This window comes from Carettochelys insculpta, chromosome 5 (genome assembly GCF_033958435.1).
Source record: "Carettochelys insculpta isolate YL-2023 chromosome 5, ASM3395843v1, whole genome shotgun sequence".
In the NCBI taxonomy this organism is placed as follows: domain Eukaryota; kingdom Metazoa; phylum Chordata; order Testudines; family Carettochelyidae; genus Carettochelys; species Carettochelys insculpta.
In genome coordinates this window covers 59,041,703-59,067,299 of record NC_134141.1, presented here as the reverse complement: position 1 = coordinate 59,067,299, position 25,597 = coordinate 59,041,703, and the positions used below count along the sequence as shown (strand labels likewise).

The following is a 25,597-nucleotide window of genomic DNA, read 5'->3' as shown; positions in this document are numbered from 1 at the left end:
GAGGGGAGTGAGTCTAGAGTAATTGTCAAAGTTGTGGTTTGATAGATGTGCCGCGTAATTTGCCATTCCCAATAATAGGGTAGAGAAGGAATATACCTTCCTGCCAAACAGCTCTAGTTTCTTAGCATCTTTATCCGACCCCCCCGACTTGTACTGAGACGTCTTCGACCTCTGCTGGGACGATTCGACCACCAACGAATTCGGCTGTGGGTGACTAAAGAGGAACTCCATGCCCTTGGCTGGGATGAAGTACTTCTTATCCGCTCTCGTTTGTAGATGGAATAGAGGCCGGGGTCTGCCATATGTTAGTGGCTGACTCCATAATGGCTTCGTCCAGCGGGATAGCGATTTTGGATGAAGCCGGGGGTCTCAAATTTTTCAGGAGTTTATGATGCTTCTCCTGCACCTCTGCTATTTGAATGTCCTGCGTGAAAGCTACTCTTTTGAACAGCTCCTGGAATTGTTTAAGGTCATCTGGGGGGGAAACATCCCCGGGGGCCATGGCCTCATCTGGGAAGGATGAGGAGGAACCACTGGGGTACACCTCCCTCAAATCCTCTGGCTCCCGACTTTGGTGATATACTTGCTCCCTGGAGGACTGTGAAGGGAAGTCTCGGGATTCTGGACCTAATTTCCCCTGAGACAACTGTGTTCCCGTCCCAGAGCGAGAGTGTACACGGGAGTATTGACAAGTAGCAGGGGAGGACCTGCCCTTGGATCTAGACTTGAGGTGTCTGTGTTCAGCATGATGAGGACGACCATAGCAGCATGGGCAAGGGCCCGGAGATGGAGACCTGGACCATGATCGGGGAGTGTACCCATGATGTCTGGGAGAGCAGGACCTCCGCGATGACATAAATAGTGGTGAACCTGGTTTGTGATAGTACTCAAGGGGATCCATGCCCAGAAATGGTGAAGGTGGCCCAAGCCACGGTGAAATTGGTTGGAGGAACGGACAGGGAGGCCCTAAATAAGCTGGTGGAGTTACAGCCCGTCGGTGCGGCGTGTGTATCTTGGGGGTGGGGGGGTAGGAGATAAGGGCAGCGCGGCCCTGCCTGGAGATGGACTGAGGTGCCGAGTTTTTGTTTTTGCCTTGCCCCTCCCCTGCGGGGTGGGCGCCGCCCCTTCCCGTGCCGGAGATCTCGGCCCTGTTGTCAGCGTCGCACTCGGCACAGTCAGCAGTGGTGCCGCGTGGGTAGTTTCCTCCGGCACCGACAGGCTCCATGCCGGGTGCCCCTGCGCCGTCGGCGCCGCCAATTCCGGCGCTTGCCTTGCTGGCGCTCGCGGCACCTTCCGTGCCGCCGGTTGTGTAATCGGAGGCTCAGCCTCTGTCACGTACGCTGCTGCGCTGACGCTTTCAGGAGCTCGCGGCTGGGGTCTCTGCGTTCCGCTCGTCCTGCCCGCTGGGCCCGCCGGCAAGGATTGAGCTGGGGAGAGTTTCCTCCTCTTCTGTACCAAGGGGGTCAAAGAGGCTGCCTTCCTCTTACGCAACCCAGAGGGCCCTTCTACGTGAGGCTTCTCCGGCGGTTCCGGCTGGAGAGCCTTATCAAACAAGATCATTTTGAGCCTCATCTCTCTGTCTTTCCTGGCCCTGGCTGTAAGCTTAGCGCAGTGGGAACACTTCTGGGTAACGTGTGACTCTCCCAGGCAGCGAATGCATTCACTATGCCCATCGGAGGCCGGCATAGCCTCGCGGCATGACTCACACTTCTTAAACCCCGAGGAGGCCATTGCGGTGAGCCTTTACTGTTAATAGGGTACTTCGCCACTAATGAGTGCTTTCTAACCCAAAATAACATTCACCGGCCTGCGGGACAGCGGACGGCTTAACTAGCCTTCTTGTCCACCCCTCTCTCCTTCGTTCCTCTTCTTTCTGCTGTCTAATATTCTCTCTCTATTTTTTTTTTTTTTTTTTTTTGATAGTGACAAAAACAAACAAACTACCCGTAAAAACAACTATCTTATCTGTCTCCAGCTTTAGCCGGAGCGGATTCCGTCTGCAGCTGATGGCGGTTGAGAAGGAACTGGTGGGGACTGGATCGTGCAGATGGCCGGGGGCGTGCAAGGGAGCGGCGCGCGTCGGCACATGTGCAATCCAATAGAAACTGCTAGAAGAATTCCGATCTGCGGCGCCAGGCGAGCCCGACACCTATTGTGGAGCACCCACGGGGACCACTCGAAGAAGAACATTGTTTCGGTGTCAGGTTAAAGCCACCCTTTTTACTTGGGGTGTGGGTGTGAGCTAGCAGGTTTTATGTCTCTTTGTAGTTTTGAATTTTTAAATCTCTCCTTTTATGTTTATACTTTTTCCAAAAAATTTCTAAGCTGCCTCGAATATTTGAAATAGAGAGGTGGGGTAAAAATATTTTCAATACATAAATAAATTAATTGGGTTCTTTCAGAGGTTTGCAACTTGGGCAAATGATCAGGGCATCATCAAAAGGCATATCCTTACCCCTATATTACAGAACTGGAAAGGACATTCAGAAGTCATTGAGACCCGTCCCCTGCACTCACAGCAGGACTCATCACCATCCCTGACAGATTTTTTTAAATCTATTTGTCACAGATCCCTAAATGGCCTCCTCAAGGACATAGCAGGCCAGTGTTCAAACCACTGAGCTCTTCTTCCCTCCCCTCCTTGAAACAAAGGTCATCCCTTGAGTCTGACTAATTTCATGACACCTCTCCGGATAAGGAGTTTCTCAGAGAAAAATGATAGCAAATTTAATATGAGCAGAACATATTTTCTCTAGTTTCATCATCAGAAATGGCTCAACTCTTTAGTCTGAAATTTTGAGACTGACACACAGACCTTTATGGAAAATTATAAATCACATGGGTAAAGTTTTGTGAGGTTATAAATGAACACAGGATTCAAAATGGGAAATGTTCTGCAGCCACAAAAATAGGCAATGCTATCAGCTTTGCCTGTAATAATTCATCTGAATAAAGAACATGAGAGATTTGCTATACTTAAGTTTTCATAAAAATATTGACTTGGTTAGCCCAGTTAATAACAGAAGCTAAATTACTTTTATCTTTCATTTTTGTTTAATGAAATATAGGCATAATTTTTCTTGTTTAATTAGAAGACTAAACAGCTGTGTCAAATGATTATTTAGTGGTTATTTTATGACTGTTGATCTTGTCTACTTCCCTCCTTCTTAGAGAGAATGGGGTGTTCATTTCCCCTTTCTGGCTACAGAACAGTGATCTACTACAGCTGTATGGTACTCACTCCCTGACACACAGAGGGTATTCCTCTGACTGGTGGTATTCCTATTACCTCTTCATGAAGACAAGCAGAAAAAGAAGAGGTTACAATTATACCATGTACTCTGTTAGAACTATATGCAGCTTTAAGGCTCAAGGTTAAGTATCACATTTCTGATTAGTTTTGTACAAATACCTTCCTAGATGCGAGAATGCTGTTTTGTTTTCAGACATTTACTTGGGTTTTGTTTCCACTACAGCAGCCACTCTTACTCTTCCAAATTGTCTTAGACTATTAAATCAATTAAACAATGTTTCTTATAGTATGTCTACATTACGCAGAAGATCGACACTGACTGGGTGGATCTGCCGGAATTTCAATTTCACGCTCCTAGTAGGGATGCATGAAATTGAACTATTGAGGGTCAGCAGTCGACCCCCATAGTCCTCAGTTTCATGAGGATTAAAGGAGGCCAATGGGTGAGTTTCTCTCCTGCCCACCTTCCTCTGTGAGGTCAGTCAGGTAAGTCGATTGTAGATAAGTGGATTCCAGTGACAACCGCCTTAGCTAGAATTGCATATCTACAATTGACCTTAATATCTCATGTAGAACTGGCCTTAGTATGTGTAGCATTTAGGGTATTCTGTATATGAAAAAGTACGGAAGCACATGGCATCCTACAACTACTAATCTAATTAAATGTCAACAAATGTTATATCGTACATTTATATTTGGGTATCATCCTACAAAATGTTCAAAAACTTAAAAAATAGCGATCATTTTAAGCGTGCGTTTAGTGTCGTGAAGCAGTGTGGCGTGTCCAAGTTATTTGAACAAGTCTCAAAAGTAATCTGTAATGCTGAAAGTTAATAGTTTTTTACACTGCATAGGCAAATTGCACAGGAAGACTCTATAGAACATCACAACTCAAGCCTGACGACAGAATAAAAAGTCACCCCGCCGCTTTTCAGAGAAAAAAGTAAAGGAAATTGCATTATCTTATTAAAAGGTGAGTAAGCTATATTAATCAGTAACAACTATCTCTGAATCTTTATGTATGTGTTTAACTGCACAAATCACAAAGTATATTGTAGCATGTGGCAGATGCCCCATGACATCTAGGCCCAGAGAATGGTATAGCCTAGGGACAAGAGAACACCATCTATTATTATTATTATTACCACCATCTATTATTGTGGGTGAATACTCTATCAAAGCAGAAGTAGACAGACACCTTTTCCATCTCAGACCAGATTAACATAGAGGGAGGGAGGGGAGGAGGTGAGAAGAAGAAATATAACCACGCTTTCACAACATATTGATGATTCAATTTTAACTCACCCTATAACCAAGGTCCTCAATCAAGTCACAAGATGCAGTGCTAACATTAGTGTGCCACACTGTCTCTTTAATACTGCAGCCATACATAAATACATTCTTTTTACGAGAATGACCATGATAATCACAGTAAACCTACAAAGTTTGGAGAAATTAACATTTTAAAACAGGCTATAGCATCAAATGATATAAAGTTTTATACATTTCCTCATCTCTCTTCCTAAATTCATTCCTTCTTTGTATGTTAAAAGAGCCAGCATTAGCAAGTGGAAGGCACATTATATAAATCAACCTGTGCATTAAGAAAGCAGCTTTTTTTTTTCCCAGCAAATTCACAATGCGTGACTAATGTTTTAACAAGGCAGAAGTATAAGCAATAACCACCACCAAGAGTTAAGCTTTCAGAGTGTGGTATCCAGTCCAAAATCCTGTTCTCATTCATTCAATATCCTGAAACACTCATCTACCAGATTAAAAAAACCTCATATTTGTCAAAGTTTTTTCTGAATTTTTTAATATTTTACTCAACAGGTGCATTCATTTTTGACTAGGGGGAGAGTGAAACAAACTACTCTTCAATCATATGTAACATATCTTTAATGTAGGCTTCAGCTGCAATAGCTGTGATTTTAAAAAAATGGCATAAAAAGAATCCTGCTAGTCAAGTACCTTTGAGTGTTCTGGTAAAAATTAAAACGGTTAAAGTGAGTTGTTGGCATTTCAAAGCGGCACGAACATTTGATTTCTGAGGACTGATTTTCTTTTTTTCTGACCTCAAAGAATACAACTAAGGAAGACTGTTACACGTATATGCAGTTAGCTTAGCCAAACAATGAAAAATAAAATGAAGATATGCCCGGACCGAGGGAAGAGCTCCTCCTACAAGGATTAAAGCTACTGTCTTCTGGACAAGGAAGACCAGATACAGCTGCAAGTACCACTGAAAGAAAGGGACACTATGATTTGTGACCCTGGGTCCTGATTTTGCAATGGCACTTCAAAACAACATATTAAATGTGAATGAAATATTAAGCACACGCATAAAGTCTAACAGCACTAGGAAGATATGCAGTTATACACATGTGTAAATGCCAGTCGAAAGTTCAGACACATATTCCAAATTGCTGATTTAGTTTATGAAACTAAGGCATTTCCAAAGAAAATTTCAAACCTAACAACACAGCCCTTTTAAAACTCTCTGAATTCAACTGTTTTTGTTACTACAGTGGCCTTAAGTAATCTGACGTTCAAAATGTGAGACTTTTTTTCACTCTCCGACAGGAAACAAGTGGCAGACACAGCCTCAAAAATTAATCAAAATTGGGTGTTAACTATTTTTTGCAGTATTAACCACAGTGATTGCTTTTGTTCAATACAACTTTAAGCAGGAAGTTTCTGATCATCCCTCCAAGTCTCATTTTTAGGCACGTGAGAGTTGCAAGGAAATATAAATGCATTTACTTCTACTGAGAGTGAAACAGTATCTGTACATAAAGCTAAGATAATTTTCAAATGCTTATTTTGGGCAAATGCACACATACTCACCAGAGGCAAACGTTTTATAGCAGCCAAGTACTGTAGTAAACCTTTGGTATGGTAAATTGTGGGATGAAGGTCTGGGTTTGGATTTTGCCATTGTCTGTTCAAATCCTCCCCACTTAAAGAACAGCGATGGCTATGAAAGACAAAATTTATAAAGAAATGTGTGCCTTAACATAACCTCACTGTTATTTTAAAAGCTACCCTAATTTAAGTTTTGCTTCTAAATTGGTGTGGCCAAATGAGATTTAAATCCACCTTTCACTCAGAGAATAAAAAAATTTTCTGGAGAGAGAATTTAATGGTTACTAGATAGTACTTGTATCAGCTAAAATTGAAGGAAGCCTTTTTTATTTAAAAGATATTCCCCAAATTACTTGTGCTGAGATTAGAGAAAGTAAATCTGTTGCGAAAACTGGATGATAGAATGTGTGTGGTAAGACAACAAAATCAGTTCCACAGGTCCAAGTTCTAATTTTTAAAAAAATTAGTAGCCTTTTAAATTTAAAAATTTTACAGTGGTCACTTTCACTGTTCAACCTTTTTATTTATTTCACAATCTTTTGACTGTATTTTACCTACTCTGATACTTTGTAACTGCTGAATAGACAGTCAATTGTCAACAAATGTCGAGTTACAGAGAGCTGTTACGAGTGTTGAATTTTTCTAGAATTCTTCATACCATTTGCAGAAAGATACTTTCCATGAAGATGATCAAATCAAACCTAACTGAATGGAAACCTGGTCACTTCAATGGAAACCTGTTCAGATTAATCAAGAAGCCCAAGAAGGAAGCATGACTGTGAAACTTTAAAATACTAACTTCAAACAGAACTGACACACTCTGTGTACATCATCACAACTCCAGCAGTCACATGACTTCAAGCAAAGCTTTTGTCTCTACCCCTTCTTTGACTGACAATTGACAGGGATATGGAACCCAAAAAATCAGATTATATGCAAGACTTATCATGGGCAAATCTGGTAGTATTCCAGAGATCAAACCAACTAGTTAGTAGAAGACTAACATAAAATAGGAAGAAGATCCATGTCTACAGCAAACAGTGTTTCAGAAAGATTTAAGTGCTGTAAGTGTATTCAGTCGTTTTTAAGTATTTTATTTTAGATTTTTGGTTGTCAGTCTGCAGAGAGACATCCTTGGTACTCATGCATTAGCGTAAGTTTTTAATCAATTCCTGGAGTGTCTGAGGCTGTGTCTACACTATGAGAATTCGAATTTATTAATGTAGATTTTGTAATTCTGGAATTTATAAGTTTGAATTTGACCATCCTCACTTTCCATGTGCTCCTCACAAAGTCGACTCATTGCTGCCACACTCAAATTGGCAAACATCAACAGCTGCAGTAGCATACTGCGGCGACCTATCCCACAGTTTCCGCATTCCCATAGCATTCTGGGTATGCTCGTTGGTCTTTCACATCTTCCTGTATTTTCCTCATTCCCCTCCTGCGCTAAGCAAATGTCCATTTTCCCACTGCAAAAAAGGAAAAGTAGGACATCCACACAGACAGCAAAAAAGTTGACAGAAATGTCTGCCTTCAGTAGCTGAACTCTAAACTGGCCATCCACTCAGTGTTCCCACTCCTGTGATTGCATCCAATCCCTGAAAATATGCCGATCCCTGGAAATAATACAGGGACCCTCAAAGTTAGAAGAAAGAGGATAGAAAAAGTCTAGGAAAAAAGACTGACTTTATTGTAACTAAAATAGAAACCCTGAAAAAAACACGAGGAAAAAGAAGAAAGGAAAGTTTTTCAGAAAAGAGAGTTGCTGATGGGGAGAGTCTTTGGTTTTCTGGTGCACCATAAGGCTTCTCTGCAATGACTGTGTTCTCAGCTGGCCATCCACTGCTGTCCCACCTCCCATCATTGCATGTGATCCCTGAAAATAATACAGGGGCCTGGACTGTATTTTAAAGTTAGAAGAAAGAGGATAAAAAAGCGGAGGAAAAAAGACTTTTTGGTTTCCCCTCCTCATTACGTTGCTACTAGGGAGAGTCTTTGGCTTTCCAGTGCACTATAAATAGGGCGACCATATCTCCTTGTTCCAAATACACCAAGCCCTGGGGAGCTGATGTCCCCACCCCCAAGCCCTGTGAAAGCCGTGGCTGCAGGTACACACTGCTCGGAGCCCCAGGAAAGTGGCAGCCATGGGCACGCTCCCCCCCCCCCCCCCCCCCCCGCTTAGAGCCATGGGAAAGCAGCAGCCACCTGCCCCACCCCCGGGAAAGCAGCAGCCATAGGCGCTCCCTGCCCTGAATCCTGGGGAAGCAGCAGCTGCAGGCACTCCCACCGCCACCCCTTCAGGGCCTAAATACAGGACAATTTGTCCCTTTTAAAAAATAAGTAGGGAGGCCTTTTACTGGGTTGGGAGCTACCCACGTGATGTGGCAAAGCATGGAGCCTGTGGGGAAGGGAGTTCACACACAAATGTAAACTGCTGAGAAGAAGTTTCTTGGTGTTTTATGTAAACACAACCCCCACAACAGCCTTGTTGCCACATGGTGTGGTGGGACAGCGGCTGGCTCCAGGCAACGCAGAAAAAAACAAGTGTAGAGAGAGCCACAAACTCCGTGCAGGGGCTATTTGTAATGGGTAGATAAGTTCACAGTGCCCATAGTAAAGACAGACAGACAGACAGACAGACATTTCTCACACTCTCATACAAACTTGAGCCCACAGCCAAAGGCTCGCTGCTCCCACTTTGCAATTCATGGTCTTCCTGTTACAGGAGAGCAGTGGCCAGAGTGGAGCGCTCAGGGGCATTGAGGTTCACATACGGGACACCTCTGGAGGCTCATAAATTCGATTTCAAGATGTGTGCTTCCACATTGGCCTTAAAATCAAACTTCTGAAATTGAGCTTGACACTATACCCATCAGGTAACTGTGATTTTGTAATCTCAATATTAGTACTCCCTAAATTGAGCTAATGGTATTTACCGTGAAGACAACAGTCACGTGGTAATATCGAACTAACTTCCTTAAATTCAAAATTTATCTCATAGTGTAGACGCAGCCTGAGTAAGTATGACTGGGGAGTTGGGATGAGAGCAACTGAACAGCTGTGAAGCCCACAGAGGGGCTATTTATGTGCCACCTAACAGCACCTTTAAAAACTTCCTGAACAAGTAATCACACCCACTGTCATTTTTACTAATGAAAGAAATTATGAAGTACTGACCTCAAAAACTATTTCCATTTTTGAGAGCCAAATACAGTTAAGCTGAGCTTCTCCTAAAGTTTCAACTAAAAACGGTATTGAAAAAATCTGTGGCCACCCCTTTGAGGATGGGGGATGACGTTAATGTTCAGAATGGTACTGTGGGACATTATGGCTAAGCTTTAGTGAATTAAGTTGGGAATTGCTTTTCACCTGCATTAGACTGTTTTTTTTTGTTTTTGGACAAGGTGTTTCGATACTGAAATTCATAACACTTCTGAATAAGACTATACACCATTGTCTCTTCTCACATTAGATGTACAAATTATTAGTTATCAATTGATAACGTGTATATTTGTTGCACTGTGACCTTTTTGATTTGTAATACCTTTGTATAACTTATTTGAAGTTGTTATGCTTAGTTAATAATAATATATAAAAATTGTGTCAATTTGGTGTTCCTTAAGCCAGAAATCCGGGGTGGGGGGCACAGAATATGTCCTGGAAAACCATATAGCAAAAACAAGTTCTGCAGAAAGTACTTATTTTTATGAATTCAATTTCCAAAAGTGTTATCCTGAGAACACATCATTAACTGAAAGAAATCAACAGTGAGAGATAGCATGATGTTCTTCTAGAGGAGTACATTTACGCTATTGATTATGCACCCAAAAAAAAAGGTACCAGAAGACAGCTTTGTGAGAAATCTGGATTCATTACAGTATATAAACCTTGACCTATGATACTTATTTGGCTCAGTTTAATTTATTTCAATGGTAGCCCTCCATTCTGTGCTGTAATAGTGTTCTATAATTCCAATAAATTTGTGGCGTACCTGGTACATAACATCGATGGATGAGACTATGACCCCATGAGTACATATGCGCTTCCTCTTCCACTCTCACTAACATAATTCTTTCTATTAAATTCCATGTTACTATCTGTACCTGAAGTTGTGACTTAAAGCCACAGTTAATTCTTAGACAAAGTGCCATCTCAAATCATACCCACAGACAGCATATACAAGACCCTACATCGGGGTCAGCCAACAGCGGCACACAAACTGATTTTCATCAGCACACAGGGTGGGATCTCAGCCCCACCCTCCACCCCAATGCAGCTGGGACCAGGCTCAAAACCAAACCACCAGTGAATTAACAAAAGACCAGCTACTGCTACCAATCACCATCTGAACGGTAAAGCTCTACATCTTTATTTATTAATTAAGCTGTTCTAAATCATGACTTAAGTAGTATCACAGGCACTTGGACTGTACATAGGAGGTCAAAAGGTCAAAAGGTCAAATTTCGGCACTCCATCTAAGAAAGGCTGCTGACTGCTGCCCTAAATTTAAAACAAAGTTTTTCATAATCTGGATGATAGAAGTTCTTAAAATTACCAGTATATATGCTCAATTGTAGAAATCAGGAAAATATTTTAATCAGCAAGATCTGTATATATAATTTTGTTAAATAGCAAACCACTGGAAAATTACTAAAAATCCAAATATGAAAAAAAAAAAAAATCAAGCCTAAATACTGATGGGTGTGTTATTTCTGGAAACTAATGCATTTATACACTTTGAAACTTATATTTTGTTTTCATTGTAAGATACAGGAAGATTTTTACTTAATTGTAGTTTAGTGAGTTTAGTTTAAACTTACTTTCCATTGATGACACCATCTGGGTTAAGCATAGGGACAATTTTAAAAATATAGGATTCTCGTAAACTCTGCGCATTGGGGTTATTACTCATAAGATATTCCAAAGTTCCCTTCATAACCCAGCTTGCGTTAGTCTCTCCAGGATGTACACGAGCAGATAAGAAAATGTAAGGACGATTCCCTGAAAGGAGCATTCATAAAAATTGTTAAATATAATGCAAGTAAAATTAAAACATCAGTTTAAAAACAACAGGTAGCTTGAGTGAGTGAGTGGATGGTGGCATACGTTATTTTTCACAATGCATTCGCATCAATTTGGGATTCTTGATAAGTACGACAGGATTTTAGGATATATCTTGAGTGTTAAACCAGTCTCTTCATGGACTTCAAGTTTAATGCAACATAAAAAACTACACGAACTCTATCTGTTGAAGAACCGATTAATAAATTACATGATAGAATTTAAATTCCTCTTCTCATGAGAGAAATTCAGTAAAAAAAAAAAAAGGATGCTTTTGAGGCCATATGGTGGTACAAGCACCAGCATCTATGAGATTTATGAGATTTATTAAGTTTTATCCATGGAAAATATATTTTTACACTAAAAAAAATGCTACCAGCTCATGAAGAACACTAAAGATTGAGAGAGTATTGATGGGTTATTTCAATACAGTCCCTAAAGTGTAGCTTAAAAATAAATCTCGCCTGGTAATTGACTACCTTTTTTTTTATTTAGAAAAAGAAAAATTATTTTTAGAAAATATGTAGCTCTAAAATTTACCTTTAAATTTTAAAGAACTGGGTGAGATTGTTTAATACAAAAATGCAAATTATAAATGTGAGCAGCCGACCACTGATAAATTCATAAGTTTTTGTCTTGTTGTCGCTATTTTTACAGTAAAAAACCACAAAGAATTGCAGAAAAATGTGATTTTTTAGAAGGCGCTAACATTACATAATCTAAAGTGGACCATTGAGAATTTATACTTACTGAACTGACAGATATGTTCATAGTAACTGGATTCAGGCATGGCTGTGATAGTGATTAAAGGACAGCTGTTCCCAGACAGGGTCTCACACAGAGTATCTTGTTGAAAATAGATCTGCCGAGGGTTGTGCATGGATTCCAATTTCTGAAGGTGCATCTTCATCCCCAAAATGATGAAAAGGTACTTAAGTCCTTTGCAATTTTGTATATGATAAATAAAGATTTAAGTATTTTATTTAATATTATTTCAGGTATAGATGATAATTCTCCAGTACCTACTTTTGGCCACGAAATACCCTTTAGGTTTCCAATACAGCTATAGCTGACCAATGTTTTCTTTTCTACAAAGTATTTTGAGTTTTTCTTAATCATTTTTGGAGAACTACAGCTGTAATTATTAGACATACTCTATAAAGGAAGTAATCATACCAAATTCCTTGCAGTTTTTGTTCTGAAGAACCAACTAACCCATTACATATATATTCTAACATACTGATTTCTTTCTTATTCGAATGTTTCATGAGAGTTTTATTACCTTTCAACATATATGTTTTCATTCATGTACCCTTTTCCTGTCTATGAATGAAGACTTGGAAACAAGAAATGTTTTCTTATGGAAAAAGATATACTAATATAAATGGATATCCAAGTAACCCAGTTCAAGGATTCTCTCACCCTTAAAGTTGAATATGTATATGGATAGTGGTAAGCAAAGTAGCAGACATCATCCTTATGTGGGAAGCTCACTGTGAATGTAATTGTGTAATAGGATTTCCCTTTCTGACCACCAGCAGCAATTGAACTTCTAGCAAAATGATTCCTAAAAAGTGAAAACAACATAAAAGTGTTAGAGCTTTGTTGATATAACATCTGATGCTGTGAAACTATCTGGAAATATCAGGAAAACCCCACTGACTCTGTGACATGAGATTGCACGACGGTTAAAAATACTTGTGAGTTGTTGGGTACACTGCTGCTACTATTGGTAACACACTGAAATAGAAAGGTGGGAAATTTTAAGGTGGAGGAGGGACCAAAAACAGCCAGCCAGCCATTGAACAGAAGAAATGACAGGTGGAGAGTCCACAACTCCTCCCATGACAGGGCCATTTGTAAAGATAAGTAGTTTTTCTGTTTTATCCTCTAATCTCTCTCCAGCAAACAAAGAGTGAATTCCTAAAAACAGGTTCCTCACAGGATCCCAAAAAGAAAGTCGTCAATACCATATGCAAGATATTAAAAGGCATTATGGCTATATTCTCAATAAAAACACACACACATCTGAGTACACGTTACTACTACAATTTTTCCAGAGAAATTTATCACCATTAAGTATTTTGTTAATGACATTTTCTAAAGTCATTTGTCATACGAAATGTCAAAAAAAACCTGCTTTAATATTTCTTTAACAAAGTAAATTACCACAGCACAATTTGTGGTTGTGCTAATCATGTCAATTAGATCTTGTTCTAATTTTCCGCATAACACAGATTTGCTTCCCTCCACTTTTTTTAGACATACTTACTTGTAGTAACAAATATCTGTTCCAACTCGAGTCCACCATGGCCTGGAATTTAATGCCTCCTGAACAGAATACATAAGGGGCTGCATACCTTTAAGAAAAATACACTGGGTTTTTTCAGTAATACAGACACAGAATTCTTTTTGTAAGCATAACAAGCAATGGATTACAGCTGAATACAGTCTCGTTAGCTCCCTTATATTCATTTCACTTTTTGTAGACGTCTAACTCAGAAAGTCCGTTGTAGAGACTGAATGTCATACTGTCTTAAAATAAACAAGACATATGAAATGAAAAAATGATTCAAGATGAGAAAAGTACAAATGAAACATCAGCTCAAGTTGACCAAATGGAAGTTTAAAAAATAATGCAGTGGCTCAAATGGACACTAAAACAATAAGATCCTGGATTTAAATCACATTTAACTCACTGTCACTCTCACATTTCATAAGAAGTCTCAACCTTCATATATCTCAGTCTACCCACTTGGAAAATGAGATAACCACAAGACCCATCAAAAACACAGATATTGTCTTATAAGCATAGCTTTTTAGCTAAATGAGAAAAAAGGTTTCCTTTGCCAACAGTACTATATTAAAGCATGTTAGCAAACCTTTAGTGTGCAGCAACAACAGGGTCTAAAACCCATTAATATGCAACATCTTAGTGTGTTTGAAAAAGTCCTTCACACACATGTCCAAAATCCAAGACTGACTATTTGCATTTATTTTCATTTACTAAAGCAAGGAAAAAGCTTTCAAAGATGGTCTTAATGGCCCTATTTTTCATCCTTTTGGCACCAAAGGAGATCATTTCAGCATTTCTTTTCCAGCACCTTGTAAGAGCCTCACCACAATTTTAGTAAGAGCCTTACACTTCAGCTTTACTCAAAAATACTTCCTAAAATGGTTTTCCATTTTAAAAATTATTTTAAAAAAACCATACAAATTTATTTAATTGCTTATTTTATGGTTTTCTAATGACACTGTCCCATGAAAATATGAGTTTATTTGTAAGAAAGACATGAACAATAGTGACCAGTGGGTGTGGGGAAAAGAGGGTGAGAAGTATCCTATTCTAGCTAAGCCAGTAGGCCTCCCTACATGCTAATTTTCCATCCTTTTGAAAAAGAAGTCTTACCATAATTAAACTGACTGTTCGACTTTTCACAGTTGATGATGTTAAACCGGTAATTAATACCTGTCCGCATTCCACTGGCTTCAAAATAAAACCACTGGTGATAGTGATTGCTGTTTACATCTGAGTTCAGAATGAGATCATACTCGTTTCTGAAGATCAACAAAGAGAAATAAGTTCTCTTAAAAAAGGAAATTTGCAGTGCATGTGAAAAATAAGAACATTAAAGGTACCTTACTTTCTAATTTGAATAACTTTGCGCAGATTTCCAGACTCAAATTTGGAGTTGAACTTCAAAATCTCCCCATCTTCAGGCACTGAGTAGCTTTAAAAGACAGACAGACAGACAGACAAGTAAAATGTATCTTTGGAATTAATTTGTTGATTCAGATTTTTGACTGGAAATCTATCCAGAATAAATACATTCAAGATTACAGCAAAATAAGTACAGCATTACCCTGATTAGGAATGCTTTACCAAAACGTCACACCTACTGTACTTTAAGTCAGAACAGTTTCCTTGAAAAAACTGGCAATAATTAAATTAAGCTTGTTTTACAACAAATACAGCCTACCTTGGATTATCAAGGTCATATATGACTCTGTCTATAATATCATTCTGATGAATCAGTCTTTCAATATCTTGGGATATTTTTGTCCTGTAGTAAGAGGAGGTAAGACAGTAAGAAGTAGTAAAATACACTCTATAACAGTAATCAGAAATGGCATGTGCTCATTTTATGTATCACCTCAAAGGTATAAACAAAAGCATGCAGGATCAGGGCCTATTTTTCAGTGAGGCCCCAAATAATCGCCATTTGTTGACCTCTGGTGTGCAAACATTTGCATACACAGTTGACCAGTTCTAATATTTGCATGTGCAAGTGTTGAATATTCACATGCCTAACCTACTGGGTCTAACTTTTATGAAGTATTTTTTTTTTGTATTTCTAGCCACAGCTGAGACTATGTGACAATCGTTATTATTTGTGTAATAGTTCTTAAATCTAGGTAACATCTGAAAATGATTCAGTTATAATAGTTATTTATTCAAGTCCTTCTGCAACTAAAATTTAAAGGCATTTGGAGACTCTGGGATGAGTAAGTTAGCGCATTAGTCCTTCATGACAGGAGATCTAGGTTCATCTAGTCACTGATCCCACAAAATAATGAGTTTGGTGGTCTCAGACAAATGTCTGGTGAACAATCTACCACATCACAAAACCATTTTGTAATTGACAGTATCTGTTTAAAGTAAGCCCTGGACTGAAAAGTCTAGAGTGTATATATTGGCAGAGCTGTGTGGGCAAGCTTGCACAGCACCTGCAATAAATACAGAAGGAAGCAGATTAACAGTCTGAGGCAAAGGTCGCCAACATGGAGTCCTGGGGTTCCATGAGGGTATTAAAGGGGGTCCATGAAAAAAATAAATAAATAAAAAAGATCATAGAAAATTAGTTTTAAATAAATTGCAAAGTTACAATCTCTTATTTTAAAATTAAATATCTTCCAATTATGTTATTAACTGCAGTCCAAAAAATCTGTGCTGTGGCACCTTTGTGCAACAAAACAATTGCGATGGTCAGCAGCATACAAATGTTAACCATACGTTCAACTTTGACGGGGGTCTGCACTTGTGAAAAGGCTGGGAACTACTGCTGTAGGATACTGTACTGCACTTTGAAAGTGCACTCAGGCTGGCAGTTATCTGGACCTAGTAAATGATGCTGGTGAGAGGAAAGGACATTTTTTGTCAACGCAAGATGGTGTAACCACACGAATAACCCACCTTAAAGAAATCACAAGCCCAACAATACCAAGTTGCATGAAGGATGGTCTAGAAGATAGCGTAAGTCTCAGAGGCCCATATCTACAACATGAAGTCAATTTTAAGGCACTTAACTCAACTTTACAATGTGATGGTCTTCACTGCAAAAACCATCAGGTCAATTTTAAGGGGCGCTAAGGTTGACTTTCTTGTGTTGACCCTCCAAGGCAACGTAATGCTAGTTTGGAAACAGTGTTACTTTAAATTGATTTTTATGAGCCTCCAGAGGTATCCCACAATGCCCCATGTGCGTCTGTTCTGGCCACTTTCACCTCCACTACTCTCCAGGTGGACAGGAAGTAGGAAACAGGAAGCCTGAGAATTTGAATTCATTTTCTTTCTGGCCAACATGGCAACCACTTCGAGCCATGATACCTCAGCATCGCAAAAGAACCCCAGCATGGAGCCATCAGGAGAGCCAGGATCTCATTTCTATGTGGGTGGATGAATCTGTGCTGAGTAAACACCTGGGATGCTCTGCAGTGCCAGGTGAAAAGCAAACACCCTCCACACCAACAAGGCTGCTGGGCTGTGCAGAACATGCCTGCAGACAGCGGCATGCCATGTCATGCATGGGGTAAAGGCTTCTTCCCTGCACACGGTTTATCAGGAGAGGCCAAGAAACTTGTTTTCTCTGCTTCACATTTCATGGGGATGCCTCGCCACCACGGTGTCATGCGGCTGGTGGACTAGCCCCCACCACACCAGGTGGCAGCTGGGCAGTGCAGACCATGCCTGCAGAGAGAGACATGTCCCGTCCCATGCAGGGCTTCGTTGCTAGAGAGGGCTTCACAGAACCCTAGGTCTGGAAGGGAACTTAAGAGGCCATCTAGTCCAGCCCCCTGCCTAAAGAAGGATCAACTAATTAAAATCATCCCAGCCAGGACTTTGTCAAGCTGGGACTTAAAAACCTGTAGGGATGGAGATTCCACCACCTCTCTAGGCAACAGATTCCAGTGCTTCACCACTCTTCTGGTGAAATAGTTTTTCCTAATATCCAACCTACACCTCTCCCTCTGTAACTTCAGTACCTTGCTCCTTGTTCTGCTATCTGTCACTGCTAAGAACAGCCTCTCTCCATCCTCTTTAGCTCCCCGCTTCAGTAAGTTGAAGGCTGCTATCAAATCGCCTCCATTCTTCTGAAAGCTAAATACCTCCAAATCCCTCAGCCTCTCCTCATAGGTCATGAGCTTCGGCTGCCCAATCATTTTCATTGTCCTCCACTGAACCCACTCCAATGCATCCACATCCTTTCTATATTGGGAGTGGTGGGGGCAGAACTGGATGTAATACTTCCACTGTCCCCCCACCCTGCTGTTTTTGAATTGCATTGGGTCATCAAGTCTTCCTGAATTGCCAGAATGGGTCCCTGTCTGGAAAAGGTTGGGAACTGCTGGTCTGGACAGTGTTTTGTCCTGCCATGAGGGCTGGAGACTGGACTCAATGCCCTCTCAAGGTCCCTTCCAGGTCTAGCGTTCTACGATTCTATGAAACCTATGCCCTCCTCCTCTAGAAATCTAGGCTGATCTAATGACTGGTCCCACATGAGAATGAGTTTGGTGGTCTCAGACAAATGCCTATTAAACATTAACTTCAGCAAAGTTGAATTGCAGGTAATTAATTACATTCTTCCCTGAAGAGGAACTATTAAAAGGATCCACAATTCAGAACAGCTCAAAGCTTAAAAAAACTCAAAGGTTGTTTCCTCAACAAAATCACTTGGTCAATCCCAAGACATGTTTACTTCACAATTCTTCACTAAGGGCTTTTCTATACTTACCTAAGGATCAACACTCTGGAGATTCATCCTTTGGGGTTTGTTTTAGCGAGCCTAGAAAGGACCCACTAAAATTAAAAGTGAGGGTGCCCCTGTCAACCCTGGTATGTCTCGCAGTGGCAAGGAGTAACGGAAGTTCACGGGAGAGTTTCTCCTGTCGACCTCACGCTGTGGGGATGGCACAGGAAAAAAAAAATCTAAGGTACGTGGACTACACCTGTGCAAGTCACGTAGCTGAAGTTGCATCTCTCACATGAATTTTCTCCCCCAGTGTATACCTCGCCTAAATCAAACAGGGAAGGAGTGAGAGGGGAATAACAAGATCCAGTCATGAAAACTATGCTGATACTGAGTTTACCACTTCTTCCTAGAGACCCCAACAGTATCTTTACAACCCCACCTTCCACCAAATCAGGCTAGCTCCCTTTCCTCTGAACAAAGAGAGATTTATGTATCTTGCCCCACAGACAACAGACCTTGTTAAAATCCTTGGAGAGCAACTCCAGCTGCCCTGCTCTCTTAGGCTACACCTAAATTGCAGGCTTCTGTCAGGAGACCAGAGGTCTTGCAACAGAAGTCTGCTATGTCAGGAGCCTCCTACTGACATCCTGGTCTTCCTTGTTCTACAAGGAAGAAGGGATGTGTTGGCAGAGGGGGTTTTCCTGACATTAGTCCCCAGGTAGCCTCTCCTGACAGAACTGTGAGCAAGAGATATGCAAATGCGCTGCACGATTTGCTTATCTTTTGCCAACAATTCTCAGCAACCTAGACGTAGCCTTAGTCTAGTCTGAGTGTGCTTGAGAGACAGACAAAAAGACACATGCGCACACACTTGCCAAAGAACAAAATTCCCAGTTTAATCCCTCTGGGCTGGAGAGAGAGAGAGAAGAGAATTTTAGCCTACTTTACTCTTGGAATTCCAGTCCTGGGGTCCTAAACACAGACGGAAGAATTGATTTCTTCCACAAACTTCCAATCGCCTCACAAAGCCAGTTCCCCTCACCCAGCAGTTTCATCTTTTGTCCTACAGTTTTATCTTTACTATAAAATCCTGAAAACAGGATTCCCTCAAAATCTTACTTCACACAAGGAGTAAAATTCCCCACAGAAAATTATGCCAAAGTCACTAGATCAGATTTGTAAATTTTGCCCTAACCTTTAGCCATGTTAATTTTCAATCTGTAATTGTAAAGCTTGGATTCCTAGAGAAACCACATTTACTTTAAATATTTTCTTACAATAAATCCACCACACTGTGGCAATGGGCTATAACTAATTATCTACACCCACAGAACTATTAGGATGCTCTGCCTCATAAAATGAAGGCAGGAGAGGTTTCTAAGTGAAGTTAAGACTGGTTCACATTGAATTGCTTGCAGTTGATTCCACTGGACAAGTCTGAAATACCTCCCCACATTCCAATTCAAGTACCGTAAAATATAAACAAACAAAATTCTGATACTGAAATCAGGTTTACACTTATCAGCCGGAGGCATAACAACAAATACACATTCACCAGTAAAAAGGGAAAGTTATCTTGGTGCCTTAACCAATACACATATAAAATAAGCACTTCAGAGATGATAATTTTATCTTTAAGGATGTCTCTAAGCATAAGTATTGGAGAGGTAGCCGTGTGAGTCTGGATCTGTAACAGCAACGAAGGGTTTTCTGTTAGTCTATAAGGTAACACAGGACCCTTTGCTGCTCTAAGCAGAAGATTACCCACTAGCATACTGCAGAGTGTAAGATGCTCGAGGTACTGAAAGATCAGTGAAGAAGAGTCAAAGGGGAAGGGGACACTGACCAATCGCATGTACACTGATTTATGTAAATTGGGAACTAAGCCTTTCTTTCTTATGAAAAGAAAAAAAGACTTAAAATTATGCAAGTTCATGGTTTCCAGTTTTTTTTTCTACTAAGTTCCGCATTCTTTTGTTTGATAACATATTTGATAATGACAGGCTCAAATCCATGAATGTTTATCTTTTATAATCAACTGTTTAAACTTTAGACACTAATTTTTATTACTTACATCTTTCACTTACTTTCACAGCAGTATTTTTATTTCATAGAAACTTTTTTGGTAGTTTAACATTGAAATAGCTTTAATTACAGAAAGCTACACCAACACTTCCCCCCCCCCCCCCGAAAACTTCAGGTTGTGCCCTTATTTAACACATTTTGTACCAGCTTGTCTTGCCTTCAAAACAGTTTTCTTTGAAAACATTTCAGAGACAAGGCTATAAACAAAGATAATTATATATATTAAACATGAATTTCTCATTTGTATTATAATTGCAACAACTTCTCTTTCATAGAAATATATCAACTCACCTCTGTACACCATAAGGTCTTTCTAAGATAGGCTCCTTAAATGGAGGTGGAATGTGCCCAAAGTAATCTGGGTAAGCCACTTCTGAATATTCAGGGACAGACTTTGTGTTTTTCACAATTTCAAGATAAAGATCAGGGTCATGGAGTGGCAATGTATCAGGCACCTCAAGCATCACTTGCTCCCCTGATGAATGTGAGCTGGAATCATCCTCTTCCTCTGGATTATCACCAGTGAAGCACAGCTTTCCCAGCTGGACAGGTCGTCCCTCAAACAGAACACTTCCACAAGATGAAACGTGCTGGCAAGGTTTATTACAGGTAAGCGAGGTACGGCTAGTTTTGCTTTCTTTCTTCATTACACACCCTGTGTTGCAGTTCTGTTCATTTTTTGAAGTGTTCTGCAAAGTGATCCTGTCCAAACCTTGCACTATTTCATAGCTTAGGCAGTGGCATGATGGAAGACATTTCGTTTGATCACTTTGCTGCTGTAAACTATTGTCTTTGTTATTATCTTTCTTGGGCAGATCCAAAAAACTTGGCCTTGTATTACACTCCTCCGTTTGCAAGTGATTGTTCTCCTTCATAGTAAGTCCCTTGACGGGGTGCTTTGCTTCTACAAACTGCTCCACTCCTGCCGTAGGAACAACAATAGGTCCACTTAGGTTTGCATCAGATGCAAAAGGCTTTGGTTCCATGGAGACTAAGTCATAGTCCTTTACAAAGGAAGAACATGATTAAGAAACAATTTTTCACATTTTAAAAGTTGGTTTGTATTTGCTTATAAAAGGACGCTTTTCTCTTTCCATAATTTTTAGTGTCAATAGAACAAGAATATTTTGAAATAAGGTACACACAATAAACAAAAAGCTTGCCCTTTTTTAACATGCAGCTACAGAAAACTTTGTACAAGTTAACCTTTTCCAAATGAAAAATGCCAAACTGGTACCTAAGAGACAATTCTTCAGTGACATCACAAAATTTTAAAGCAGTTTAAACAAAAATTACCATTAAACTTAAAGGTGTGCAGCATTTAACACAGCCAATATATGATTTTGCTAACAAAAAGACCAGAAAGGCTCATCAACATGTTCTATTTGATCATTTTTACCTATTTGCTTTCCAGTGTTTCCATTATTCAGATATTAAACAAGAAATAAAAATTCCCTCAAATTATGATTGTTTCCTAGACCCTTGCATTGTACAGATTTAGAAGTGCCTTCCTACAGGCTGTCTAAAAGATAACAATAGTTACCTCTTATAAAATGCTTTCCATCTTTACCCATCTTTGTAAAGCATTTTGTGATTTAATCATCATCACCTCTACTTTAAAGGTGGGGACAAAAAGGCACAGAGATAAAGTAATTTGCCAAAGGTCCCAGAGCAAGCCAACATCAGAACCAGGGAATACAGGTGTCCTATTCTGTCATTCCAACAATGAATTAAAGTCACCGGGGAAACAACTTGTAGACCTTCTGCCAAATCCTAAGTAGTCGTCAGACAAAAAGTAGCTGTGAGGAGGCACCTTATGGCAGAAAGATATTTATTGTTTCAGACGAAAGTCTCGTGCCATTGGATATGCGCACACAGACAGTGGGACAGTGCTATGTTACTCACAGATTCCAACCTCAGAAGACACCACTGTGGTGATTAAGGCTACGTCTACACTATGAGACAAATTAATTTATTAAAATTGATTTTATAACACTGATTTTACAAATCTGCATATCCTCACCTTCCCACAGCATCCCCCCAACTTCGACTTATTGCTGCCAAACATCAAGTGTTACAGCATTGCATTATAGAAATCTATCCCACAGTGCCCTCAGCCTCGCAGCATTCTGGGTATTTTTTCACAGATGCATCATGGGAAAAATGCCCTGCAAGTGGTTGTGGATGTGTGATGTCATCTTCTTTAGGTATCTAAAAGGGTGTAGGTATCTAAAAGGGCGTCATAAGGCAGAGGGAGGGAACTTGTTCTTCCTTGCCTCTGAGGATGGAACAAGAGGCAATGGACTTAAATTGCAGCAGGGGAGGTTCAGGTTGGACATTAGGAAAAAGTTCCTAACTGTCAGGGTGATCAAACACTGGAACGAATTGCCAAGGGAGGTGGTAGAATCTCCATCACTGGAGCTATTTAAGAAGAGGTTAGATAGATGGCTTTCAGGGATGGTCTAGAAAGTGCTTGGTCCTGCCATTGGGGCAGGGGGCTGGACTCGATGGCCTCTCGAGGTCCTTTCTAGTCCTACTCTTCTATGATTCTTACACTGCTTTCCATGGGAGGGGAATGAGGGCAATGCAAACGACCATTTTTCCAGGAGGAAGGAAGGAAAAGTAGGGTTTGGCATCAGCAAAGATCTCCAAATGAACTGAAATCTCTTGTTCCTGTAAGTGAATTCCTTTTTATAACTTGGGGGAGGGTTAACTTAGTGGTTTGAGCATTGGCCTGCTGAACCCAGGACTGAGAGTTCAATCCTTGAGGGGGCTGTGTACAGATTGGGACAAATAGATTTAAAAAAATCTGTGCAGGATGGTGATAGATCTTGCTGTGAGTGCAGGGGACTGGACTTGATGACTCTCGAGGTCCCTTCCAGTTCTATGACATAGGTATATCTCCACATAAAACTGCAGCTGTAACTGAACTGTCAAAGATTTTACAAAAAGCAGTATGTGCCTGCAATGTGCCTGTAGTCTTCTTAACTGGCCCTTCTTCTTGCCCCCTGTGTTTTCAGGGGGGCAAAGCATGAAGTAAGATGACAGGAAAGGTTAGGAAAAAACATTTTATAACTGAAATATCAAACATTTTGCAAAAAGCCACAGATGTCTACAATTGGCAGCAAGGCCCTGAAAATATTTTTTGTGGGGGAGAAGGGGACCTAGGGTCTGTGGCTGCACAGCCAGTTGAAATGTTCCACTGCCCCCAAAAATCTTAGCTGTCAGGAGAGACTTCCCCCTAGCAGCAGCAAGCCCCCAAATAAATATATAAGGCAGGGGAGTCTGGGGCTGCAAAACCAGTTGAAGATATCCCCGTGGTGTCTATAAGGCCTTGCAAGTCTTAGCTGAGGGCAGAGACTTCCCTCTGGTGGCAGCAAGCCCCTAGAAATATATTTTGGGTGGGATGGGTGGGTGCAGAGCCAGTTGAAGAGGCGCCCTGGGCAGCAGTAAGCGCCTGGAAAATCCTTCCCACCTTGGAGCCCTCACCGCACGATCCAGGAGACGGTGCTGCCTGGCATCATGGTCCACACTGAGCAGCAGGCACATCCTTTTATAGAGTGGGGGGTTAGCCACATGATGTGGTTGGGTGCGGGAAAGACCTTGACTGCGTGGCACCTGGTGGGAGAAGGAGAGGACTGCACAAACGTAAAGCACAGAAAAGAAGTTTCTCTTCCTCTCATACAGGCACACCCCATCCCCACCCCACGGAACAGTCGAGCTGCCACGTGGTGTGGTGGAAGATGGGGTGGTGCCACTGCAGGAAGAAAACAAAAAAGTGCTCAGCCAGCAGAGGTAGAGACAGAACATTAGCTAGACTAATAGCAAAGAAAGAAAGAAGTTTCTCAGCCTCTCACACAAGCACGAACCCACCGCCACAGGCTTTTTGGTGCTGAACTCAAATTTGCAGGCTGTTACCTAATTCCTACACACCTGGAAAGCAGAGAAGATAGAAGCGGACAGAACAGAGCACTGTGGAGCATCGTGGGATACATGCAGGACACCTCTGGAGGCTAATAAATCTAATTCAAAGACACAGTGGTTCCACACTTGTCTTTATTCAAACTTTTAAATTCAAACTTGATGCGACACGCTGCTGGATCAGATAATATGATATAAATATTAGTGCTCCGTAATTTGAGCTAATGGTATTAAAGTGAAGACTGTGATGTTTTACTATTGAGCTAGCTGCCTTAAATTTCAATTTACCTCATAGGATTGATGTAGCCTTAGTCTGACTTCCTGCATAACACAGTCCATAGAAGTTCCCCAAAACAAGTCCTGTCTGAACTGGAGCAAAAATTGTTTTAGAAAAATAATCCAATCTTCATTTAGACATTGTGGTGGACTCTTGCTTAACTGATCCAATCATTAATTGGAGTAGTTACCAGTACAACTATTTGCTCTCTATTTCTAATCTGTAATTGTCTAGCTTCCGCTTCCAGCCATAGGCACTTGTTATACCTCTGTGTGGTAGACTGAAGAGCCCATTCTCAAATATTTGTCCCCTCTGAAGGTACAACAGGTTGATCAAGTCTTTGTTAAACTGAATAGACTGGGCTTCTTGAATCTATCACTAAAGAGAGCGATCCACATTTTTCCAATTCCTTCATCATTATAGTAGTTCCTTTCTTAAACCCTGTCCAATTTATCAATTCCTTGATGTTGTCGGCACTGAACTGGACACAGTATGACAGCAGTGGTTGCACCAGTGCCAAGTATAGAGGTAAAATAACTTGTGTTTCCCCATTCATGCACTTAAGACTCACACTAGCCCTTCTGGCCACAGCACTGTACTGGAAGCTCATGTTCACCTGATTACCCAATATGACTAACGTCTTTTTCAGAGTGAGTGCTGCCCACCACACAGTTTTCCACCCTGTATGTGGGGCTCATATTCTTTATTCCTCACATTTGGCAATATTAAAATGCATATTGTTTGCTTCTGGGAAGCTTACCAAACAATCCAGACTGTTCTGTTCCTCTCCTCTTCAATACTAACCATACATTTTTGTATCATCTACAAACTTTCAGTGTGAGTTTATATTTTCAATAGATTTTATCCATTTAGAAATACCAAATTTAACTACTTTTTTAACAATAGTGAAGTCTTTCTTGGATTAGTTACAGTAAGATAGTTACTGATTTATAACCTTAAAAGAACTCCTCTTACTGCTAGCATTATCAGAGAAGCTGAAAAAACAATTGTCACTAATGATTAGCTCACTAATGTATTTAAAGTGCAGGTATATTATGAAAAATAACAAAATGTTATTCTGGAATTCACAAATCATTATTTCAACTACTGAATCTGAACTTTGATTAGTTTAAAAATAAGAATTTGTTGCTGATTATACAG

The 25,597-nt window shown here is 40.5% G+C and overlaps 1 protein-coding gene across 5 annotated transcripts in view; it reads right to left on the bottom strand.

The window, feature by feature from the left end:
- Window positions 1–25,597, bottom strand: part of AGTPBP1 (ATP/GTP binding carboxypeptidase 1) — a 159,691-nt gene that overhangs the window by 38,802 nt on the left and 95,292 nt on the right. For 4 of the 5 annotated variants that reach the window (XM_074995161.1, XM_074995159.1, XM_074995162.1 and 1 more), the window contains exons 14-23: window positions 20,530–21,242; window positions 15,163–15,246; window positions 14,827–14,913; window positions 14,592–14,740; window positions 13,455–13,542; window positions 12,605–12,749; window positions 11,933–12,086; window positions 10,942–11,122; window positions 6,101–6,230; window positions 4,559–4,690 (exon numbers count right to left, since the gene is read on the bottom strand). In XM_074995161.1, coding sequence (XP_074851262.1) covers window positions 4,559–4,690; window positions 6,101–6,230; window positions 10,942–11,122; window positions 11,933–12,086; window positions 12,605–12,749; window positions 13,455–13,542; window positions 14,592–14,740; window positions 14,827–14,913; window positions 15,163–15,246; window positions 20,530–21,242 — 1,863 coding nt within the window. The remainder of the gene's footprint in view (window positions 1–4,558; window positions 4,691–6,100; window positions 6,231–10,941; window positions 11,123–11,932; window positions 12,087–12,604; window positions 12,750–13,454; window positions 13,543–14,591; window positions 14,741–14,826; window positions 14,914–15,162; window positions 15,247–20,529; window positions 21,243–25,597) is intronic. The other variant, XM_074995164.1, reaches the window with a different exon arrangement.